General features: G+C 40.8%; 1 protein-coding gene across 1 annotated transcript; it reads left to right on the top strand.

The window, feature by feature from the left end:
• The first annotated feature begins 9,842 nt into the window (after nt 1-9,842).
• On the top strand, nt 9,843-14,518 carry prtn3.S (proteinase 3 S homeolog). Its single transcript, XM_018243617.2, has 5 exons — nt 9,843-9,948; nt 10,051-10,204; nt 10,923-11,064; nt 12,046-12,279; nt 13,635-14,518. The coding sequence occupies exons 1-5, from the start codon at nt 9,891-9,893 to the stop codon at nt 13,782-13,784; spliced, it is 738 nt and encodes a 245-aa protein (XP_018099106.1). The 5' UTR covers nt 9,843-9,890; the 3' UTR covers nt 13,785-14,518.
• Nucleotides 14,519-25,569: the final 11,051 nt, after the last annotated feature.

Raw genomic sequence — 25,569 nt, 5'->3', positions numbered from 1 at the left:
GGAGGAGACAGATGTAGGGGCTGAGTCTGCAGCACACACAAAAGCAATCACGATGATGGAGTGTGTGTACCTCATGCTGTGCATCTCTATCTCTGTGTGGGTGTGCCATATGAATGAATGAATGAACGTGTTCTATCTTGATATCATGTTCATATTTAAATGCAATTTATGCCCAAATATTTTGGGCAGTATGTAGGCTATTATTGTATATAGTGTGTGCTTTTCTGTGTAACTATATCATATTCACGTAGACTGCATTTTTATTTCAGATTTAAATGTATACATGACCTAACTCGGCTTATAGAATGTGTAATGGAATGAAATAAAGGATGTTTTAAAACTGCACTTTATCATATCCTTTATTGAAGTTGCAGCTTTGTTAAGACACATTTATAAAATGTGTTGGAGCGATATTGTATGCAAGCCTATATTCAATGTGACAATGAGCTTGCTCCAGCATGCAGAATGATGTATGGTTGCTGTATATAGATATGACCAGCCTCAAGCCTGGTTGCCATGGAAATATTGTAGCGCTTAAAATGAACAATAATACTGGACAAGCCTAGCAATTGCTCGTCCATAAGGGCCTTTGTTTGCCAGCCAGCAAAAGAAAACATAGGGAGGGAGATGGTGAATGGGGGGGGGGAGGGCTGTACAAAAGGTGAGGGGAACAAAACAATAGGGCCTGGGACAAGGAGGTTAGACAGAGAAGGGAAATACAAGTACGAGAAAGTCTGTAGCATTGTCGAATTCTTTCCACAGGTTTGGTTAAACTGAATTACAGAAGGGAAACCAACTAAAGGCCTGGATCAAGCAAATATATACAGGGTTGCCATTTAGCCGGTAAAAATGATGATCAATCCCTAAGATTATTAATAGGGAAGAAATATAAATTTATAGGGTGGCTGGTATTTTTTCTCCAGAAAAGGTAGCAACCCCAAGTATATATTATCTGCCAAGAGGTAGTAGCAGTAGATGGATTAGCCAGAAAAAGTGAGATGAAAACATCTCCAGACCCTTTAGCCTAGAACACAATTCATGCAGCATTATATTCATGCTTTTTCTCCAGTGACAGATTAAACCAAACAGGGATTCTGTCATGATTTTTATGGTGTCGTTTTTATTTCTAAATTACACTGTTTACACAGCAAATAATTCACTCTATCATGTAAAATGGTATTCTAACCCAACAAAGTGTACTTTTTTAGTTGTTATAATGGTGTGTAGGCACCATCTCAGGTCATTTTGCTTGGTCGTGTGCTTTCAGAAAGAGCCAGAAAGCACTATGAAACAGCTTTCTGAGAGGTTATTGTTTGTCGCAGTGTTGCAGTGGGACATGGATTTTTACTATTGAGTGCTGTACTTATATATACCAGGAAGCTGTTATCTGGTTAGCTTCCCACTGTTCTGCTGATGAGCTGCTGGGGGGAAGGTGATATCACTCCAACTTGCAGTGCAGCAGTAAAGAGTAACTGATGTTTATCAGAGCACAAGTCCCATGACTGAGGGCACCTGGGAAACTGACAATATGTCTAGCCCCATGTCAGATTTCAAAATTAAATATAAAAAACCCATTAGCTCTTTTGAAAAACAGATTTCAGTGCAGAAGTCTGTGGGAGGAGCACTATTAACTGGTGCATTTTGAAAACAATCACGTTTTCCCATGACAGTATCCCTTTAACCTCTACCATCCTCTTCCCTACATCAGCACAACTTACACTAGCAACCATTTCTTCTCCCGTTTGGCCCAGATTTTTGGGTGCTGCACATAGGTTTCCATAAGAAGTTCCAGCCTATCCTATCCTTACCATGGATGGGAATGGTCCACCCAAAATGCTGGATGCCATCACTGTCTTCTTGGTGCAATTGAGAGTAACACGGAATGCCAAAGCACTGAATGCAGAGGAACTGCATAAACTAGTAAATATATATGGAACCCATTTTTTTTGAATGGCTGCATCAAGTTTCATGAGCTTAATAATTTGGTTCCACTAAAATGATAATAATGCCCTGCATTATAATAACAACCTGCAATGTCCCATGGCCCTCTATGTTTCCAGAATTATGTCAGAAAATGCAGGATTTCCCATTCTATAGCAATTTCAGCAGGGATGGAGCCCTTATCTGCCTGGGCCTTGGAATAATTATTCGTTTTTTACCAGTAACTCTCCATACAGGTGGCAGAATCCAGTCTCACAGCAGCCCACAGCTCCACAGACCCTTCAGCAGCAAAAGAGCAAAGGATTTACAGCAGCCAATCCCCCAGTAACAATATAGACTCAAAGCACAACATTGGAGGAACACACTGCAATAATGTCTGGCTGTGAAAGTCAGAAGTCAATGCTGGCTTTATTGAAACTGATGTATCTGATGGGAAATAGCTGGAAACAGAGAGAGGTACACCAGAGGAAAGGGGATTTTAAAAAATCAAGCAAAGGTTACAGAAATCAAAATACAATGGTTAAATGAAACAATGTAGACAGCTCTAGAATTGAAGGGGTTGTAATAATCTTTTAGTAATATGTAGTTGGAATTGGTATTACATTTTTTTTCTTTTTGTGCATTTTAAATTAATTACCTTTATTTGGTGTTCAGCTCTAGCCTCTTGGGCTTGTAATTCTTACAGCTATCTGGTTACTAGTGTAATTAAGCTCTAGCAATCAGATAATAATTAAAATTATAGGTAGCAGTCTGCAAGTCAGAATGAAAGATGAATAGTAAAAGAGCCAGAACATAAAAATAATCAACCCTGGTGGCTGTAGGTCTCAGTGTAGGTGGGACTAGTGGAGAGAAAAATCAGTTTCAAGCTGCGGAGGGTCAGGTATGTCCAGAAGTACCTGTGAAGTAAGCCTATACCCCCTGAACAATGTAGGTCTCTATAAAAATATATTGCATAAAAGAGCTCATATGTAAAACCCTGCTTCATGTAAATAAAAATTTTCATAATAATATACTTTTTTAGTAGTATGTGCCATTGGATAATGCTAAACAGGAAATTGACATTTTAAAGGGCCACCCCCTGGGATCCTATGATTCACAGTGCACACAAACTAACCATACATGTTAAGTCACATGAGCCAATTAACAGGCAAGGTTCTGTCTTTGCGTTTACACTTCTTTCTTTTACAGTCTTGTAGTATTTCTGGTCAGGTGATCTCTGTGACAGCACAGAAACACAAAGACCATCACAAAAGGGTGATTCAAGGCAAGAGATGTAAAAGAGCAATATTTACTTAAATATATAAACCAGTTTGGTAAGATTCTTTAATAAGCCACTTAATTTGATTTAAACTGTCTGTTGCTTAAAGGGGTTGTTCACATTTGTGTTACCTTTTAGTATTATTTAGAGAGTGATATTCTGAGACAATTTGCAATAGGTTTTCATTTTTTATTATTTGTGGTTTTTGAGTTATTTAGTAGTTTCAGCAATCTGGTTGCTAGGGTCCAAATTAACCTAGCAACCATGCACTGGTTTAAATAAGAGACTGGAATATGAATAGGAGAGGACCTGAATAAAAGTAGTAAAAAGTAGCAATAACAATAAATGTGTAGCCTTACTGAGCTTTTGTTTTTAGATGGGGTCAGTGACCCCCATTTGAAAGCTGGAAAGAGTCAGAGGAAAAAGGCAAATCATTCAAAAAATTTAAAAAAATAAATAATGAAGACCAGTTGAACGTTTGCTTAGAATTGGCCATTCTATAACATACTACAAATTAACTTAAAGGAAAACTATAACCCCAAAATGAAAACTTAAGCAACAGATAGTTTATATCAAATTGAATGACATATTAAAGAATTTTACCAAACTGGAATATATATTTACATAAATATTGCCCTTTTACATCTCTTGCCTTGAACCACCATTTCGTGACTCTATCTGTGCTGCCTCAGAGATCACCTGACCAGAAATACTACAACACTAACTGTAACAGGAAGAAGTGTTGAAGCAAAAGGCAGAACTCTGTCTTTTAATTGGCTCATGTGACCTTACATGTGGTTTGTATGTGTGCACAGTGAATCTTACGATCTCAGGGGGCGGCCCTTATTTTTTAAAATGGCAATTTTCTATTTATGATTACCCAATGGTACATACTACTAAAAAAGTATATTATTATGATAATGGTTCATTTACATGAAGCAGGGTTTTACACATGAGCTGTTTTACTCAGTATCTTTTAATAGAGACCAACATTGTTTGGGGGGTATTGTTTTCCTTTAAAGGTGAACCATCCCTTTAAGTATTTTGGGGTATAGTTTTCCTTTAAAAGAAATAGCATAGCAGGCTAGTGAGCCCCTAGGGATACTGCAAGTAAATGACAAGAGAGCATGGGGAATAGTAATGGTCTGCCCCTCAATAGTTCACAACATTCTGCTGGTGTAATTCAAGGCTACTGTTGCCACTGAAGACTGTGTAAATATAGAAGAGATACTGAGTGTGCTAAGTCTATACTATGCTTTTTTTCCACAGTAAAGGCCTACACAAATACCAATCAAGTGACGGGAGCTCTCCAGTCATGGATGGCCTCATTACAGGGCCACTGGACTGGGGCATGCCAGGATTTTGCCCAGTATTCTGGTGGTCCAATGCAACTCTGGAAAAAGCTAATAGGAGTCTATCCCAACCAGTGACTTTAATGATCCAATACCCTAAACTAGCACTCTTGTTTATAAATGACAACAGGCCAAGGTAGTTTTAGTTAGGCCAGGCTTTCACAATCTCCTCTCTTTAATCCAGGCATACCTTACCCCAGCCCTGAACTTTTTGGCCAAGTGTCTGTGTGTATTCCAAGCCTGACCTTGTTTTGTGATTGTAACATTAGTGGGTCTGTATTTTCGGGGGGGGGGGGGGGGGTGAGATTATATTGTTTATGTACTGTAAATAAGGTTGCCACCTTTTCTGGAAAAAAAAAAACAGCCTTCCTAAATATTTATCTTTTTTCCCTATTAATAACATTGGGATCAACCATGATTTTTACCAGCCAGGTGGCAACCCTACCTGTAAATTGTGTATATAAACTATAGCCCTTAATTATTGCACTACGTTTGTGTGTTGTGTTTTTACTATGCAAATTGATTTTTAAATATCTGTTCTATGTGGAACATGATATGTAATAGTACAAGCGTTTTACAATGTAAAGTCCCACACTGTTGTGAGTCTTTGCTAATGAAAACTAAGCACAGGGCAGGAAGAGACCACAGCCACATGTGTGATGCATGAGTCACTATGCCCAGAAAGAGCTGTAAGTGCTGAACATGGCAGGTGCCGTATGCCAGTTTCCTAGCAACCAAAGTGATGTGCCTTTCTCTCCGCTACCTGCCTCCTAACCCTGCCTCGTTCCCACGAGTATCTTCTATACCTTCAGGCCACAGAGAGGAAAAGAAAGCTACAATTTAACCCTGTGGTGAACGCAAAAAAAAATTCAGACATTTTTTATTTTTGCTTAGTATCCCAACTAATTAGCATTTTTATAGTTATTTCATCTTTTGACAAGTCAGTTTAATACCCCTGGTATTCTGAATCTGATGCCCTAGTGTCTGCAACCCAGGGAAGACATTGGCATATATTATAAATGGAATTACTGTACTACAGAGGGGATATGTACATAGAAATCTTTTAGGTGTAAAGGTCTGTTTTTTTTCGGAATCCATTTAATTTAGAAATATTTAAATCATTCGATTTTTAAATGAACATTAGATTTAATAATATTCTTGCAGAAATATATATCTCCCAAAAAATTCTCTTTGGGAAACTCTTGGCTTAGGTATATACATTATTAGTTATAATCTATATTTTGGCAGCCTGTGCGCCTTAATAACCTTAAAGTTTTAAATACACCTTCCTTTGTATTTGTTAAAATGACAATAGCCAATTCACACCTCCGTATGAATCCTAAAGCCAATCCAAACAAGCTATTTGTGGAAACTCCATTAATGCCTAAACCCAGGGTTACAAGATTTGCAGAAGACTGCCCTGCTGCAACTCCAATGGTACAATCTAACAGCATTAAAAAATTCCTGCCCACCAAGTCCACACTGCTGTTGGTATGAGTGGGTGGTTGTGAGCACAATAGGGAGGGGGAGTGTAGAAGCATGGTAGGTGGTGACTAGATTAGGAGAAAGAATCCTGTATTTATTGTTTCAGGCTACATGCACCCAGGCACTGTTCAATCTTATACGATATATATATATCTATATATATCTATATATATAAATATCACAGTAACTAGGGTATGTATGTTTTCTTCATATCTTACATACGGATTATTTTCTCTAATTGCAGTAGAATAAATAGTCTTCTAGCTGTCCTTCATCCTTTCAGCCCTTAGCATTCATTTTAGCAATCCTTAGGGGTCATTTATGGCCACAACTACAGTGGTCTAAGTGCAATTTTACATTCACCTTGTAGTTTACCCACAAAGTAGCGTTTTGCCCAAGATTCCAGCTTACCAGGAGAATTGCAGGCAATGGATCAAAATGGAAACTGCACACAAATCAGACACAATTGTGCTGAAAACTTTCTATGTCTGATCACATCATTTTTGACATTCAGCATGAGTGACATGTGCATCCTATTCTTCTGGCACAAATGCACTGTGGGAATTGATGCAGCCTACATTGGTGACCAGCCCCCCAAATCAGAAACACATTGGTGACTAAGGTCCCCCCTTTAAAGTAAAAGAAATATAGTAAATAAGGGGAAATAATAATAATACTGCATCCTATGTCACTTAAGGCCAGGATATGATTTAGTCTTCTTGTCTTACTAATTATGCTTTCATTTACATCCAATTACACTTGACAGGCTGAACAAAAAGGCTTTTGTTCCAGGTCACTTGGCTCCACTCTGTGGTAATCACTCATTCTTGAGCTCAAATCAGTCTCAAGGTGCTCCTCTAAATTAAAAAAAAACCCTTCTTCAATTCCCCACATGAAAATTTCAAAGTTCATTTTCCAGGGAAAGGTTTTTTTTATACTTAATTCCACAAAGTTGCATTGTTTTATGGCATTAAAAGTCGAGAACACATGCATTTTGACATGCTCTCATTTAGAATGTACAATGGAGGAATGCCAGGGGAAGCCATGCATGCCACCCTTTAGTGCCATCTCTAAAAGCAGGTATTAAGGATTCTCTTGGGCCTGTGTGCACTGTGATCTGGATACTTGCACAAGATTTTTAATAAGACAAAAGCTACACTGTTCATATTGCACACGCCATGGGTATAGGTGCAAGTGATCTGTTAATGTGCTCTTAAGAATTCCTGGACTGTACCCATTACCTATTACTTTGGTTTTGCTTATGCCACCTTTCACTAGACTACTCCCCACAGGGCCAGAACTAGGGGTAGGCAGAGTAAACGCCCGCCTAGGGCGCAATCATGGGGGGGCGCTCTTTTAAGAGGAATTTTCTTTCTTTTTATTTTTTAAAGAAAACCTTTAATAGTTTTTCAATTTTATAAACCACCTGTTCCAACCCCCTCTTGCCCGTCATTAGTACTGCAGGCAGAATCACTCCCCACCTCCTTGGCAGCTGCTGACACAGGTACATATTTGTGGGAAATATCTTGGTTGCTACTTGCACAGGTAAACAGATGATATGATGGATTTTTGGCTGCTGCTGGCACAAGTACATATATGGAGGCAATGTTGCGAGTTTTTTGGCTGATGCTGGCACAGGTACAGATTGGGGGCAATATGAGGGATGGCTGCTGCTGGCTCAGGTACATGGGGCAATATGGTGGCTGCTGGTACAGGTACACAGATGTTTGGGACAATATGATGGATTTTTGGCTCCTGCTGGCACAGATACAAATTAGCAATATGATGGATGTTTTGACTTATGCTGGCACAGGTACTGATTGGGGGCTTGTAGGCAATCGGAGGGATTGACTGCCATTGGCATGGGTACAAACGGAGGCAATATGATAGGTGCTGGCACAGGTACATGAGGCAACATGACGGCTGCTGGCAAAGGTACAGGGGGAAAAATGATAAGGTGGGAAATGGTAATGCAGGACCAGGTGGGGGGGGAGCACTGATTGAAGCCCTTGCCTAGGGTGCCAAAATACCTTGGCCCGGTCCTGACTCCCCGTGCCATACTGTTATTATTATGTCCAAGTCGACGATTGAAAGAAGGACTTCAGAGGACATAAGTAGGATTTTGAGAAAGAGAGAACAACAGGTTTTATAGACAGAATTTACCAGCAGAAATATGAACTGTTTTGTATGCATTCTGTATCAGCCTCCAAGGTAAGGTAGCACAAAAATATATTTTTAAGGGGGTGCCATCACTAAAACAATCTACAGTGTATAAGGAGCCCTACTTAACAATCCTAATCACCAGTGCTTTTGTTTGCCAGACATCTAACCTACTCCTAAACACATTTGCCACTGCATTATTCAGGAATTCCCAGCTCATAAGTCCCCAGAGTGTGCTGCTTTTCCTCTTGCTTCATATGCCACTGTTAATCACATGTGTTCAGAACCCAGAAGCGCTCTGCTGCAGCAGGGTATTCTACTATGGAGCAAGACATTTACCAGCACTTTGCTTAAATTTAACAGTGATATTTTTTTGTTAGTTGTTAGTGTGGGGAGAAGAAGTGTGTTTAAATGGGTGAGATCTACTTTGAGTGGACTTATTATTGCAGGAGAGAAAAATGCAAAAGATTGTGGCATTAGAAGACACTCCAATGAGATGTACAATGTAGTACTAACACTGATAAACCAGCAGTTATCCACTGGTCTGCTCATTTTTTTTACTTCTGAATGTACGGGCTCCAGTAATACAGAAATTAACACAGTTCGTCCTTATCATCAACAATATTGCATTGCCTTCCACGTATTAACAAACTGCCTTCCTATCATCTGATATAAGGACCAAGAACTAAAAGTTTTGATTGTTCCCCCAACACTATTACCTCTTCTTGGGTATACTATAGAGGCATTTTTTAGTAGGTTAGAACAGGTGCCCCAAATGGTTAGTTCCTGGTCGTGTTCCTGTTGAAGCAGCAGGCAATTTGGAAAGATTCATATGTGGAATCCCCTCATCACCTGTGATTTGCTTTTTAACAAAAATAGGCATGAGGGGTGAAGGAACATAGGTTAAACGAGGATCTGGTAATAGTAGGGGAAAATTGGGGTTGAGTGGTGGATGGGGATTTCTTTGACATGACGGGGGGGGGGCAGAAGTTGTATCGTCACAATATACAAAATAGTAACAGAAATACATGTATTTTTAATAATGCAAGAAGCTTGTAAATTGCCATCAGTGAGAATGCAACTCAGATCCCCTCATAAGAAAAAAGGTATAAGTAGTGGCTAATGCTCTTCCAATAGAAGAGACTGCTAGTTTGGGCCAAGGCTTAATTATGGGTCTTTAAATTACTCGAATTCTACCTGGCAGAACTGTACTGTGAAGACATTATTTAATGGAAGCAAGTTTATAAATTTGCTGCAAGATAATTTCATGTCACAAATGGTCGAGTCTCGATACCTGTCCCATAACTTTCCCAATTTCACAAGGTGCAAAAATCAGGCAGACCATAGAAAGGAGTGCTTACTGAATGTTCTTCTTCTGGTCAATTTTAATTTCACTTTAAAAGTTGTCATTTATTTCACCCTTATTTGCCTTGAATCTTGCATTCATTTTGTGGTCTGTACTGTTTAACTGAACCATACCTGGACATATAACATAGTTGGTACATTTCCCGCACTCTTTATTCTTCACACTTCTTGTTCAACTTCCCCCTCTTCCAAAATACACTACGGTTGTGGTAAGTTGCAAACCTCTTTTTCAGTTAGACATTTCTTGTTAGAAGAAAGTTTTGCAATCTCGTCACCTAGCGCAACCTATAAAAAGTGCTGAGCCTCTAGCATACACACATTAACAAAAGATGGAACATTTCCTGCTGGTTACTTTGGCACTTTTGTGGACGAGTCAAGTAAATGGAGGTAAGCTGTGTGTTTATGCTGGTGAGTGTGTGAATCACTGAAAGTGTTTAAATTAGTGGGTGAATCTATATTTATAACAATGTAACATACTCTCTCTCACAGGTTCCATGCAAACTCAAATTGTGGGTGGCAGAGAGGCATCCCCAAACTCTCATCCCTACATAGCTTCATTACAGCTGAGAGGTCGGCATTTCTGTGGGGGGTCTCTTATTGCCCCACAGTTTCTCATGACTGCTGCTCATTGTATGGAGAATACGTGAGTAACTGATCTCATTAAGATCTATTTAGAGACTGATTGAATGCTTCATGGTGTGACTAATATCCTGGTATAAGAATATTGTATGCTGGAGAATAAATGTGGTGGGTAGTGTTAACAAATATTACATTTAAATGGGGTGTTCACCTTCAAGTTAACTTTAAAGTATAATGTAGAGAATGATATTCTGAGAACATTAGAAAATGGTTTTCATTTTTTATAATTTGTGGTTCTTGTTTAGCTTTTTATTTAGCAGCTCTCCAGTTTGCGATTTCAGCAATCTGGTTGCTGGGGTCCAAATTACCCTACCAACCATCACTGATTTGAATAAGATAATGGAATATGAATAGAGTAGAAAGGCGAGTAATAAAAAGTAGCGACATGTTACCATACAGAGCATTTGGGTTTTTTATATGGGGTCAATGACCCCCATTTGAAAGCTGGAAAGAGTCAGAAGTAGAAGGCAAATAATTAAAAAACTATAAAAAAATAAAAAACAAATAATGAAGACCAATTTAAACGTTGCTTAGAATTGGGCACTCTATAACATGCTAAAAGTTAACTTAAAGGTGAACCACTCATTTAAATATAACACTGTATGCCACTATATGATTTTGTAATCACCTGCGCCCTTCCTGTTGCCTTATCAATTTCCTTGTCTTTGTTTCTATGTTTAATTTCCCTTTTATCTGTTTCCCAAACTTTCCTCATTTTTTAGTGCACCCAGTGTGGTGACAGTGGTGTTGGGGGCTCACTCCCTTCGTGAAAATGAAGAAACCAAGCAAAGGTTTAGGGTGAACCAGGTCTTTGAAAATGGCTTCAATCCACTGACTTTGGAGAATGACATTGTCATACTAAAAGTAAGAGCAAGTAAGAGTTATTTCTTTTCTGTACGTATAAAAATTGAGGAAGATTCCATGAATATTATCACAGAGTGCTATTAGCTTTTGTGTCTCCAAACAAATTTTATCTGGTCCCTAAACAAATATGGTGTCTTATTTACTAATAGAGACAATGTGTAATAAAATCATTGCAATCTACCAATTTTTTTTAACCATGCTGCATTTTAGCTCCAGAATTCCAGCATAACTACACACATCAAAAGCCTGAATTTAATCAACCAGGGCTCCCTTGCACCTCTATGACTTTACTTTGCAACTTGCTTCTCTTTCAGATTAATAGGTGGGTGCATGCTCACTGGGTCAGACACTTAAAGCAGAAGTGCTTTACATACATGTTAAGTGCCTTATATACATGTGCAAACTATGCAATGTACCATATAAAATTAAGGGTCAATTTAAATATGAATATGCTTTTAAGTATCATTATGTGAAAATGTATATGCGTAAATCATTTTCTGAAGTTACTTGTCCATTATAGAGAAATTGTAATGACTGATATGAAATAGTATTTTGAATTATACACATTGTGCAGATATACATATTGAACTTTTTAAAATGGAAGAGAGCTTCATAATTTGAAATATATATTATATGCTGAAGCCAAAGAGAAAAGGTCATTTTATGTAGCAAGTATTTAATTCTGTTCCCCAGAAGGTAAGGTAGATGTTCCTGGCCTTATGCCAATTTTTTTAAAGCTTATTTATTAGTCATAGGGTCCCCTACCACAAGCAGGTAAACAGTTCATATATTTGAACAATACTGTATGCACCATAGAAATGGGGATATACATATTTATGAATGATGTATCATAATTTTTCAAGGATAATATTCAAAATATATATTAGTATTGATAGAAAGATAGACATACAGTATGTACTATGTTGTGCAAATCTGCTGAAATTGCTTTCTGAAATTATTTTCTGGTTCTTACATTGCCAGCTTGATCGACCTGTGTCTTTAAATGGCAAAGTGCAGGTGGTGTCTCTGCCCAATGCCAATGAAGATGTCCCTGCAGGGACTCAGTGTGTGACTGCTGGGTGGGGCCAACTTTCCACAGAAGGACGGATACCCGACCGCCTTCAGGAACTTAATGTCACCGTAACCAGCAGAAACCTGTGCCGCCCCAATAACATCTGTACAGGGGTCTTCATGCAACGGGCTGGCATCTGCTTTGTAAGTCTGAGATTTCCAAATGGAGGGGAAGAGGAATGGAAGATGCTAAAGAAGCAGGGACTGTATTTTATGTGTTTTAGGAAAGTATATCTGCCTTCAACAGCTTAGTAAATCACAGAGTAGACCAAAGTCATAATGAAGAACATATCTCATTGGGACTTGTACCCCCATGATCTATCCTTTTTAGTTCAGATTCCATTAGAGACCTAATAGCAAACAATTCCATTAAATAGTAAGTAGTATCATTCCTGTAACTAGTAGTATATGAATGTGCCAGACATACCTGGTCAGCAGTACATCTAGAAGCATGGCAAGCTAGCACTGGGCTACGCAGAGAGGAAGAGCTCTGTGTCCAGTTTTATTACAACAGAACAAGGCACAATTTTGTTTTGCTCTACCCTTATCCTTTACTCTTTATTCTAATATAGTAACACTGCAAAAGAGCAACCAATCCAGTAATTTGCTATTTCCCATTGGTGAGTAGCTATGACCAAAACATCACTTAGCCTCTTTCTATAATGGGTACAGAGCAGGATAAATAAATATAAAAATAGATTATCCCATGGCACATACTTCAAGAAAAAAATATATTCTATGGAAAGGCTTCATTCATATGAAACTGTGAATAATGATGAATAATAAAAAGTACCAGTGACAATAAAATTGTAGCTTTACAGAGCATTTAAGGTAGGGTCAATGACCCCCATTTGAAAGCTGGAATGGATTAAAAGAAGGCCACTAATTAAAAAAAACTATAAAAAATAAATAATGAAGACCAGTTGAAAAGTTGCTTAGAATTCTATAACATACTTAACTTAAAGGTGAACCACCCCTTTAAAAGCAAACATTTTTGGTTGCTAAGGTAACTGTACTTGGGCAAATTATGGGCCTTTTTCATATATGTGATGTTTGTTAGTCTTCATATAACAAACATTTCACCCATCAACAACACCAATGCCACATAGTACCAGTTCTACATTCCCTGCACTTCCATTTATATAGTGGATTCTTATCAAAGTCAACCCTTTTGCTTTTATTTTTATAAATAATCAAGTGTTTAGAGATTCTCCATATCCCTACTTGTTCCCTGTAGTCTTCAGAGTCAGGAAAACTTAAGATATCCAGTGTAGCACTATATAATTTGGATTGTATACTTTCTATCACACAACACCCACTATATGGAACTCTACCATACACAATACAAATGGAATCTTGTTTGGATATTTTAATTAGGTTTTTTTCACCCAGTCTATTTGAGGACAAAAAGAAGCATCCAAACAGAGAAAAATTGTATGAAAAAGTTATAACTATCTGTACAGGGACTATGACATACTAATCATTGCTCTCTCTTGCAGGGTGACTCTGGTGGCCCACTTGTGTGTAATGGCGTGATCCAGGGCATAACTTCCTTCATTATCCGCACTTGTGGGAATGGCAGGTCTCCCGATTTCTTTTCAAGGGTTGCCCTTTTCCGGAGTTTCATTGACAATGCAATTAACAGCTGAATTATGCACAGCCTTCTTTTCCACCAACATTTTTCCTAGTCTACTAAATAATTCCTTAATTACTGCAGAAATAAGCAAAGTTTAATGTTTCAGTTGTAGAATTGCTTTGGACTTGCTAATGGAAGATGCTTGGGAGTTGTAATTCTGCAAAATTATGAGCATCATTATCATTGGGTTTTCATACCTTCTGTCTCCTCACTTTTAATAACCTACCTTATGCTTCATGTATTAGACTATTAGGCACTTACCTAGTTCGATATCTGAGACGAACCTGTTATTATGTGTTGTCCATAAGATGAATATCCATCTTACAGTGTAAACTATAACCAAGAGCAGCCATAGGGAACAGACAACTCATAACATTTTGTTAAACTACACCTCCCAGAAGTCCCTGGTGTTTTGGCATTACGGAAATATTTTCACGTTTTCTACACAATCTTCAGAGCGGCAGTTTCCTGTTAGTACAGAGGCCATGGTCAGACTTGCTTTTTGGCAGCCACAGTGTACTATGCCCACATAAATGGCATACCTAATGAGCATGACAATTGTAATACCTACAACTTATAAAGTAAGGGCAATCATTGACAAATACTAAGTGGTCACAGCAAAAATTAAAATATCCAAAAAGTCTGTGTTGTTTGTTTTAAAATTTGAGTAATTAACAAGCCAAATAATTCCAGAAATGCCTGCCAATCACAAATCAGATGCTAATAAATACTTTTGTGAATGTGAAATGTGTTCACAATGTGTACTGTGTATTATTGTATCTTTTGGGTGTTTTTGGGTGTCTTTCTATGCATGGTTTACATTGAATAAACCATCACATTTTTTTGTATATTAGGAAATTATTTCATATGCTGTCCAAGGTTATTTATCACGTCCAATATTACTTACAGCAGTTTGAAGGCATACTGTATATTGTGAGTAGGTCCCTAAATTCAGATAACTGACAGCAGAAATGGGGAACTATTGTGAGGCACATACAGTATCTTCACTGTTAGATCCTTGGACTGGTGCAGAGCCCAAAAACATATTATGTAAGATGTCTAGAATGATTCTTTGATGAGTTTAAGTTCAGTTTTATCCAAGTGATTTATCAGACTTAAAATAAAATACTAACTAACCTCTAGCAGGAGAAGGTCGTGATACTTTTTGGTAGAATTATACAATTGATGAGGGATCTCCCTGAGCACCTGTACAACTATTTTACATCACATGCCGTTTTGAAATAGGGCTGAAAAGAGAAAAATTGTGTGATGAAATAGAATTCAGAAGTTATTAGATGGTAGTAACTAATTGAATGTGCAAATTAAATGACATTTTTGGGGGAGGAATGGAAACGATTATACAAGAAAGTGTACCTGCCAGTGGCACAGTGTGCTGCACTCAATACCCATTTATCAGATGGGTTCACATTGGTGGACTCCATTCTGCTGAACAATGTCATAAAAGGCCTGAATTCTTCCATCGAATCCTGCCCACCTAGAATACACCCACGTTGCTGACAAAAGACCAAGAGAAATGGAGGCCATATTTAGAACACAGTTTCTACAAATAATGTAAGAAACACAAACACTCATTATCACAAACATACTGCTGGAATGGCAGATGCACAGCTATACACAATGCTGTAGCTTGGATACATTTTTCCTCATTAATGAACAACATTCAGTAATAGCACAGCATTCATGGCCAGATATTTTCTCATTTTTCACTTGTGTTTAGATATTTCCCTCTAGATGGAAAGTTATTTGCTTAAAATAGTTATGTTTTTGGGAAATAAATAATACTGGGAAAGTTACTGAGACTTCTTATTCTTGCATGTAGGAATGTATTTCCTTGTAAACATGTAACTTATTCTTGTGCCAAACAAGAGCAGGCCCATTTTGCTTTACAGCACAGATTCTAATTAGTATCAAATACAATAAGGTTTTAGATTGCAAACACTTGGGCAGGCCCATTTGATCCTATCTGTATTCTATTGTCAGGCCCGAGGGCCCTGAGGTAGTAAGGACCAAGGAGGAGGTAACAAGTCCGAGTTCGCAGTACAAAAGGAGTAAGCAGAAGAATGGTCGTAAACAGGCAGTAGGATCAGTTCAGGCAGACGAGGTTCAAAGACGAGAGTTCAGGCAAGGTCGGTACACAATATAATCAAGACGAAACACACCCAGGAGTCAGCAAGTGAAAACCTATAATCGGGCACTGAGGAAATCCTGGAGCTGCTTTAAATAGGCCTGGATTTGGCGCCAATTTTGGACGCGCTGACGTCATGACGCTGACGCACTGACGCCAGCGTCCTGACGTTGACGCACATTCTGACGCCGGCGTCCGTTCCGACGCCGGCGACCAATCCGGGAACGGAAAGACGCTGACGTCACAGTGCTGCGACCAGCAGGATCCAGGAGGCCGCCATCTTGGAGAGGATTTTCGGGTTTCCTTACAGTACCCCCCTCCTCAGGGGGGGCCTCAGGACCACCTGGGCTGGAAGGGAAACTCCGGTGAAATTTTTGGACCAAGAGAGGAGCATGGACTTCGGAGCTTCTTACCCAAGAGCACTCCTCAGGACCGAATCCCTTCCATTCAATAAGGTACTGCAGGGTGCCTCTAGAAATTCGAGAGTCCAAAATCTTCTTTACCTCGAACTCTTGATGTCCATCCACAATGACCGGAGCTGGGGAGGAAGAAGAAGAAGACGAAACTGCAGGTTTAAGTAAAGAAACATGGAAGGCATTAGGGATCCGCATCTCAGGAGGAAGTTGCAAGCGCACAGCCACAGGATTGATGATCTCAGTGATAGGGAAGGGACCAATAAACTTGGGACCAAGTTTAGGTCAAGGGACTTTGAGGCGGATATTGCGAGTAGACAACCAGACCTTGTCACTGGGAACATACAGAGGGGAAGAAACCCTTCTCTTGTCAGCAAACTTCTTTTGTGCAAGAGAACTCTTCTCCAGGTTGACAGTAGTAGTCTCCCAGATGGCCGACATGTGGGCAGCTTGATCGTTGGCGGAACATTTGTGAGCAGTAGATCTTGAGGAAAGGCCAGGGGGTTAAGACCATAAACACAAAAAAAAGGAGATTTTTCAGAGGAAGAGTGTAAGGCATTATTATGTGCAAATTCGGCCCAAGGAATAAGGTCAGCCCAGTCATCCTGACACAGGGATACATGACACCGAAGGAACTGTTCAAGAGCCTGGTTAACTCTTTCTGCCGCTCCGTTAGACTGGGGATGATATGAAGAAGAAAATTGAAGAGAAATATTCAGGGCTTTACAAAGGGACCTCCAAAACTTTGAAACAAATTGGGACCCCCGGTCAGAGACAATCTCAGCAGGAAAACCATGGAGACGAAAAATATGTTTAATAAATAATAACGAAAGTTCTGGAGCAGAAGGAAGTTTCCGAAGAGGAATAAAGTGTGCCATCTTACTAAACCTGTCAATCACCACCCAGATGACAGTGTAGCCAGAGGAAGCAGGAAGATCCACGATGAAATCCATTGCCAAATGGGTCCAAGGGCGGGAAGGAACAGGTAAAGGTAAAAGTAGGCCTTTGGGAGGAGAATGTCCTGATTTGGATACAGCACAAGTGGAGCAGGAAGAAACAAAGTCTTTAACATCTTTTCTTAAAGAAGGCCACCAGACGAGACGAGATAAAAGTTCAGTCGTTTTTTTAATTCCAGGATGACCGGCCTGCTTTGAACTGTGAGACTGGACCAAAATGGAGTGACGAAGCTCAGGAGGAACAAAGGCTACGCCCACAGGAGTTTCCACAGGAGCAGAAGATTGAATGGACAAAAGATGAGAGGCAAGGAAAGGGAACAGGGCGGCGATGATCTTTGTAGGAGGCACAATGGATTCTGGTTCTTCAGAGATGGGATCTTCAGGGATAAAACTTCTGGAAAGAGCGTCCGCTTTCTTGTTTCTAGAACCAGGACGAAAAGTTAAGATGAAGCTAAAACGTGAGAAGAACAATGCCCATCTGGCTTGTCGGGGATTGAGGCGCTTAAGGGTCTGAATATACTCTAGGTTTTTGTGGTCGGTGAAGATGGTTACAGGGACCGATGACCCTTCAAGTAAGTGTCTCCACTCGTCTAGAGCAAGTTTGACCGCCAATAACTCACGGTTCCCCACGTCATAATTCCTTTCGGAGGAGGAAAACTTTTTGGAAAAGAAGGCACACGGATGCAGTTTGCCGTCAGAAGAGGATCTTTGGGATAATATTGCTCCTGCTCCGATATCCGAGGCATCCACTTCGATGAAGAAAGGTTGGAGAGGTTCAGGGTGCCTAAGGATTGGGGCAGACGAAAAGGATTCTTTAAGAGTCTTGAAGGCTTCCAAGGCTAGAGGAGGCCAATGCTGCGGTTTACCCCCTTTACGAATAAGAGCCAGAATTGGAGCAATCTTTGACGAAAAACCTTTAATGAACTGTCTATAATAGTTAGCAAAGCCGATGAATCTTTGCACAGCCTTAACACTGGTGGGGAGAGGCCAATCTTGAATTGCCGAAACCTTGGCTGGATCCATCTTGAAGCCTTGTTGGGAAATGATGTATCCTAGGAAGGAAATGGATGATACTTCGAAGGAACATTTCTCCAACTTGGCAAACAGGTTGTTCTTTCGTAGACGAGAAAGTACTTCTTGAACTTGAAGACGATGTTCTTGGAGGTTTTTGGAAAAAATAAGAATGTCATCCAAATAAACGACCACATATCTCCCCAACAGATCCCGGAAGATATCATTAACGAATTCTTGAAAGACCGCAGGAGCATTGCAAAGGCCGAAGGGCATAACCAAGTACTCATAATGCCCATCACGAGTGTTGAATGCGGTCTTCCATTCGTCTCCTTCTATGACCCGGACAAGATTGTAGGCCCCATGTAGGTCTAATTTGGTGAAGAGGCTTGGACCCTTGAGTTGGTCAAACAATTCTGAGATGAGGGGAAGAGGGTACCGGTTTTTCACCGTAATCTTGTTTAAACCCCTGTAGTCAATGCAAGGCCGCAACCCGCCGTCTTTCTTTTCCACAAAGAAGAATCCAGCCCCAGCCGGGGAGGAAGATGGACGAATGAACCCCTTTTGGAGATTCTCCTGGATGTATTCTTTCATAGCAGAGGTTTCGGAAGGAGAAAGTGGGTATGTGCGGCCCCTGGGAGGCATGGATCCAGGAAGCAGTTCCACAGGACAGTCATAGGGACGATGAGGAGGTAAGGTTTCAGCAGACTTTTTATTGAAAACATCAGAGAAGACTTGATAAACTGGAGGTAAAGAAGAATTCGGGGTTACAGAAGAAACTTTGATAAGAGGTTTGGTAGGCAGACAGTTCTGTTGACAAAAAGGACTCCAGCGGGAGACCTGAGCTGAAGACCAATCAATAACCGGATTGTGAATATTCAGCCAGGGTAGACCTAGCACAATGGGAGTTGAAGGGCAGTCAATTAAGAGAAAGGACAGTCTTTCGAGATGCATTGTACCCACAATGAGAGAGAGTTCCAGGGTAGACTGTGAAATAACAGCAGAGGATAATGGACGATCATCAATGGCTAGAACACGGAGGGGAACAGCCAAGGGTTGAAGAGGAATGGAATGTCTTTCAGCAAAATCTTTGTCCATGAAATTCCCTGCTGCGCCAGAATCAAGGAAAGCTTGAGAAGAAATCTTTTGGGTTCCAAACCGGATCTGTACAGGAAGAAGGAAACGTAGAGTTGAAGAATGGGGAGAAGGACCAATTCCACCCAGGTAAGTCTCCCCAAACATACCTAGGTGTTGGCGTTTTCCGGCTTCAGAGGGCATTCATAGGCAAAGTGGGCCTTGCCCCCACAGTAAAGGCAAAGGCCAGCAGCCCTTCTTCGAAGCTTCTCCTGTTCGGAGAGACGAGCTCGTCCAATCTGCATCGGTTCTACAGCCGGAGGAGAAGACATGGCAGGAGTCACAGGAGAAGAAGGAGAAGCTGGGGAAGAAGCCGAACTGGGAAGAAATGGTCTTTGGAAGCGAGGAGCCAGTACAGGTTGGAATCTCTGGAATCTCCTTGTCCGCTCCCGATCAACTTGGTGCTCCCTCTGCCGGGTATCCACTTTTACTGCCAAGGCAACGAGATCTTCCCAGCGTGGAGGTATTTCACAGGATACAAGATCGTCCTTAATGCGCATTGCCAGACCATTATAAAAGGCAGCATGGTAGCTATCATTGTTCCATGAAGTTTCAGCCACCAGGGTACGAAATTCAATGGCATACTCAGGAACTGTACGAGTGCCTTGCTGTAGTTGGAATAGGCGGGCAGAAGCAGAAGCAGATCGACCAGGGGCGTCGAACACCGTGCGAAGGTCACGGATGAAGGCCTGGGCATCGTCAATGACCGGATCCTCCTTCTCCCAGAGAGGAGAAGCCCACTCCAGAGCTTTCCCTTGCAGGCGGGTGATGATGTAGCCCACCTTCGCTCGCTCCGAGACTAACTGACCTGGAAGCAGGGTGAACTGGATCTCACACTGATTGATGAAACCACGGCATGATTCCGGATCACCGCTGTACAGGGGAGGTGCAGGGATGCGAGGTTCGGAAATCTGGAGCGGAGTAGCAGGAACAGGCTGACGAACAGAAACCGCTGGAGACAAGGCAGACAACTTCTCCAGGATGGCTTCTAGTGCCTGGCCGAAGTGGGTTTGCTGGGCTTCGTAGGTCTGCATACGAGAAGCCAAACCGCAAACGGCTCTGCCGACATCCGTAGGAACTTGAGGCTCCTCAGAAGGGTCCATGGCCCGATTATACTGTCAGGCCCGAGGGCCCTGAGGTAGTAAGGACCAAGGAGGAGGTAACAAGTCCGAGTTCGCAGTACAAAAGGAGTAAGCAGAAGAATGGTCGTAAACAGGCAGTAGGATCAGTTCAGGCAGACGAGGTTCAAAGACGAGAGTTCAGGCAAGGTCGGTACACAATATAATCAAGACGAAACACACCCAGGAGTCAGCAAGTGAAAACCTATAATCGGGCACTGAGGAAATCCTGGAGCTGCTTTAAATAGGCCTGGATTTGGCGCCAATTTTGGACGCGCTGACGTCATGACGCTGACGCACTGACGCCAGCGTCCTGACGTTGACGCACATTCTGACGCCGGCGTCCGTTCCGACGCCGGCGACCAATCCGGGAACGGAAAGACGCTGACGTCACAGTGCTGCGACCAGCAGGATCCAGGAGGCCGCCATCTTGGAGAGGATTTTCGGGTTTCCTTACATCTATAACCCATATTTGGTAAATAAGTACATTTATAAAATATGTAAAGTGGTGTGTAACTTGCTTGCTCTATATAGATGTGATGATAAAAAGGATAGGGACTTTAAGGTAAATTAATCGCACATAGTTACATAGTTAAATAGTTACATAGTTAAATTGGGTTGAAAAAAGACAAAGTCCATCAAGTTCAACCCCTCCAAATGAAAACCCAGCATCCATACACATACCCCTCCCTACTTTTAATTAAAATTCTATATACCCATACCTATACTAACTATAGAGCTTAGTATCACAATAGCCTTTGATATTATGTCTGTCCAAAAAATCATCCAAGCCATTCTTAAAGGCATTAATTGAATCAGCCATCACAACATCACCCGGCAGTGCATTCCACAACCTCACTGTCCTGACTGTGAAGAACCCTCTACGTTGCTTCAAATGCAAGTTCTTTTCTTCTAGTCTAAAGGGGTGGCCTCTGGTACGGTGATCCTCTTTATGGGTAAAAAGGTCCCCTGCCATTTGTCTTTAATGTCCTCTAATGTACTTGTAAAGTATATGTCATGTCCCCTCGCAAGTGCCTTTTTTCCAGAGAAAACAACCCCAACCTTGACAGTCTACCCTCATAATTTAAGTCTTCCGTCCCTCTAACCAATTTAGTTGCACGTCTCTGCACTCTCTCCAGCTCATTTATATCCCTCTTAAGGACTGGAGTCCAAAACTGAACTGCATACTCCAGATGAGGCCTTACCAGGGACCTATAAAGAGGCATAATTATGTTTTCATCCCTTGAGTTAATGCTCTTTTTTTATGCAAGACAGAACTTTATTTGCTTTAGTAGCCACAGAATGACACTGCCCAGAATTAGACAACGTGTTATCTACAAAGACCCCTAGATCCTTTTCATTTAAGGAAACTCCCAAAACATTGCCATTTAGTGTATAACTTGCATTTATATTATTTTTGCCACAGTGCATAACCTTGCATTTATCAACATTGAACCTCATTTTCCAGTTTGCTGTCCAGTTTTCCAGTTTAGACAAATCACTTTGCAAAGTGGCAGCATCCTGCATGGAACCTATAGTTCTGCACAATTTAGTATCATCTGCAAAAATAGAAACAGTACTTTCAATGCCCACCTCCAGGTCATTAATAAACAAGTTGAAAAGCAAGGGACCAAGTACAGAGCCCTGTGGTACTCCACTAACAACACTGGTCCAATTAGAAAATGTTCCATTTACCACCACTCTTTGTAGTCTATCTTTTAGCCATGTAGTCATTAAATAAATAATGAATACATATAAAGTGTTCTTAAGGTACAGAGCAGGTTCCAGTTCAGCACCTGACACTACAAAAAGTGTGTATCTGTCAGGTGAGCACTCCGCATTAATAAGTATGAAAGTGCATACATAGGTGGACACATCATAAAACAGCTGCACAAAAAAGTTGTTAAAGGGATACTGTTATGGGAAAAAAAAAAATTTTTTTCAAAATTAATCGGTTAATAGTGCCACTCCAGCAGAATTTTGCGCTGGAATCCATTTCTCAAAAGAGCAAACAGATTTTTTATATTCAATTTTGAAATTGACATGGGGCTAGACATATTGTCAATTTCCCAGCTGCCCCAAGTCATGTGACTTGTGCTCTGATAAACTTCAATCACTCTTTACTGCTGTACTGCAAGTTGGATTGATATCACCCCCTCCCTTTTCCCCCCCAGCAGCCAGACAAAAGAACAATGGGAAGGTAACCAGAACACAAGATAACTGCTGCCTGGTAGATCTAAGAACAACACTTAATAGTAAAAACCCATGTCCCACTGAGACACATTCAGTTACATTGAGAAGGAAAAACAGCAGCCTGCCAGAAAGCATTTCTCTCCTAAAGTGCAGGCACAAGTCACATGACCAGGGGCAGCTGGGAAATTGACAAAATGTCTAGCCCCATGTCAGATTTCAAAATTGAATATAAAAAAAATCTGTTTGCTCTTTTGAGAAATGGATTTCAGTGCAGAATTCTGCTGGAGTAGCACTATTAACGGATGTGTTTTGAAAAAAACGTGACCGATGACAGGATCCCTTTAAACTACATCTCACAAGATAGATTGCAGCTGGCTAGAGGTATTGGTAACTGTAATGCAGGTCTGGACTGAGAATTAAAATAGGCCCTGGCATTTCAGGTACTCACAGGCCCAATCAGCCCACATAGAGGCCCAATCAGCCCCCCACCAGCCCACTAATACTGACTTTCTATGGCACCTTAAAGCGGCCCCTCTGACATTTGCCAGAACCCACAGATTGCCAGTCCGGGCCTGCTGTAATGGTGCATCCCTAATAAAAACATCTGGATGCAGAGTACCTTGAAATACATACATCTGCCTAGGTACACTTTTGGAGGGAAAAGGTTTTCTGGTTTGTGCGTGTTGCCAAAAACATGCAATTATGCATTGACTGATATAAAATGAATAATATTTCACAGAAGAGGTGCCTACTGACCAATGGCATAACTAAATATCACTGGGCCCCACAGCAGATAATTTTTCAGGCCCCCAGGCTGACCAGCTTTATTTATTTAAACTGTATATGAAATAGGACCTCGTGGGGCCCTTTTACCTCCTGCCCCCCCCCCCGGAATTCGCAGGGTCTGCTTCCTCTATTGTTTCTCCCCTGCTACGTACCATAGGAGGCAACAGTTACTGTAGTACCAGGACCATCACGTACAAAGCCCAGGAAACATTTATGTTTGACACTCAGTCTAACTCCGTGTGATGTCTTCCTATTTATAAAGTAGCACAGCTCCCCCAAATCAAACAAAACTTTCCTGTGCTGACTGCACATAATCCCAGTAATAAACAGGAAGCAGGAGATGAAGGGGATAAGAGAGAATGTGAAGGAGGATTAATTATTTTCTAGCTGAGAGTTCAGCCAGCAAGCAAAGATTCACTGGTAACCTGTTTAAAGAAAAAAATACCCAGTTTAAAACAATGGCTTACATTAACTTCTCTAACTGTTTTGAGGGCAATTAGAAATTGGAAACCAGGTTATTTTTCTTTGAAATAAGTGGGAGCTGTCATTACACAGCAGCTCAATGAGTAGCACCTTTGCTTTTCAGTCAGGCTAACTGACTGAAAAACTGCAATAGGGACCTTAGATTGCAAGCTCCACTGGGACAGGGACTAATGTGAATAATGTGTAATCTCTATAAATGGTTTAAGAGATGTGTTGGCACTATATGAATGACAAATACAAATTAAATAATGCAGCTAGTTGTTGGGCTAGTTGTGCACACTCTGACATGGGTCCACTCAGTCATCTCTGTCTAAAGGGCAAACACCTTGACATTTTTAAAAATGTGGATTTTTTGCATAAAGTGGAGTCTATGAGAGACAGCCTTTACATAATTCAAAGCTTTCTGGATAATGGGTTCCCAGGTAACGGATCCCATACCTGTATATATATACATATATATCGGATGCAGAATTTTTAAACCTCCCTTGTTATATATGGGTACACATAGGTAACAATGACAAAGTTAGAGGAGGTGGTGAAGACCTCAAGAATGGTTTTTAAAAACTAGGTGTAAAATTGAGGGCGAGGACTCCCAAAGTAATTTTCTCAGAGATATTACCTGTACCATGAGCAACGTTTAGAAGACAACGAGGATTTAGGGAGATGAATGCGCAGCGTGCAGGTGTAAGGAGGAGGGCTTGGGGTTTTTGAAGTTTTTTTTAAGTATATTAATAGTAAAAAGATGCTGGTTGAGAGTGTTGCCCCTTTAAAGGGGACCTGTCACCCTAAGAAATAATTTCAAATTCTTTTCTATCACGTTAGTTGAGCAAAATAAACTTTACTTACACTGTATTTATTATTTAAATTTTGTTTCCTTCTGTATTGGAATTATACAATCACAGCAAGCAGGCAGCAGCCATTTTGTGGACACGGTTATTAAGGGAAATTGTGTATCACCCCAAAATCTTGTGTATGCACCAGAATGGGGGACCTAATGTCCATGTGCATTGCCCTACACAATTATAGAGCCTGAGGAGGGACGGGGGAATGTGGGGAAAGCAGTGACATGTAGGAAGTGCTGAATGGAAAGTGAAAGTAATTGACTGCCCCTCCTCTATGCCACGGGCATAGAGGCGGGGCAGGTAATATTTGATTGACAGTTTAGATATTTAAACACCTTCATAACAGGTATGGATGTTTTATTGAAAAGTTTTTTTGGGGTTTCATATTTAATTTGCAAAGGACTTTCATTATGCAGCTTTTTATGTGTAGGTGACAGGTCCACTTTAAATAAAGGTACCTGTATGGCACCCCCCCCTGCTCGCACGCGTGGGGGGGTGCGTGCAGAGGCCGACGGGCAGGCACTAGGACCATGGGGCCTAGGTGTGCCACTGAGAGAAATCAGGCCCTGTGCCCAGCAACTACTAGGGAGATAATGAAGTGTAGGGATTTAAAGCCATAGGGACCAATGGGTCCCTACACTAGCTTTTGGCCATCCCACCTGGGCATTCCTGCAAAGTCACATTCATCTTATACCCTTCACCCTCCTGCTTCCTGT

Source organism: Xenopus laevis, chromosome 1S, assembly GCF_017654675.1.
Source record: "Xenopus laevis strain J_2021 chromosome 1S, Xenopus_laevis_v10.1, whole genome shotgun sequence".
NCBI classification, from domain to species: Eukaryota; Metazoa; Chordata; class Amphibia; order Anura; family Pipidae; genus Xenopus; species Xenopus laevis.
This window is presented reverse-complemented; position numbering and strand designations above follow the sequence as displayed.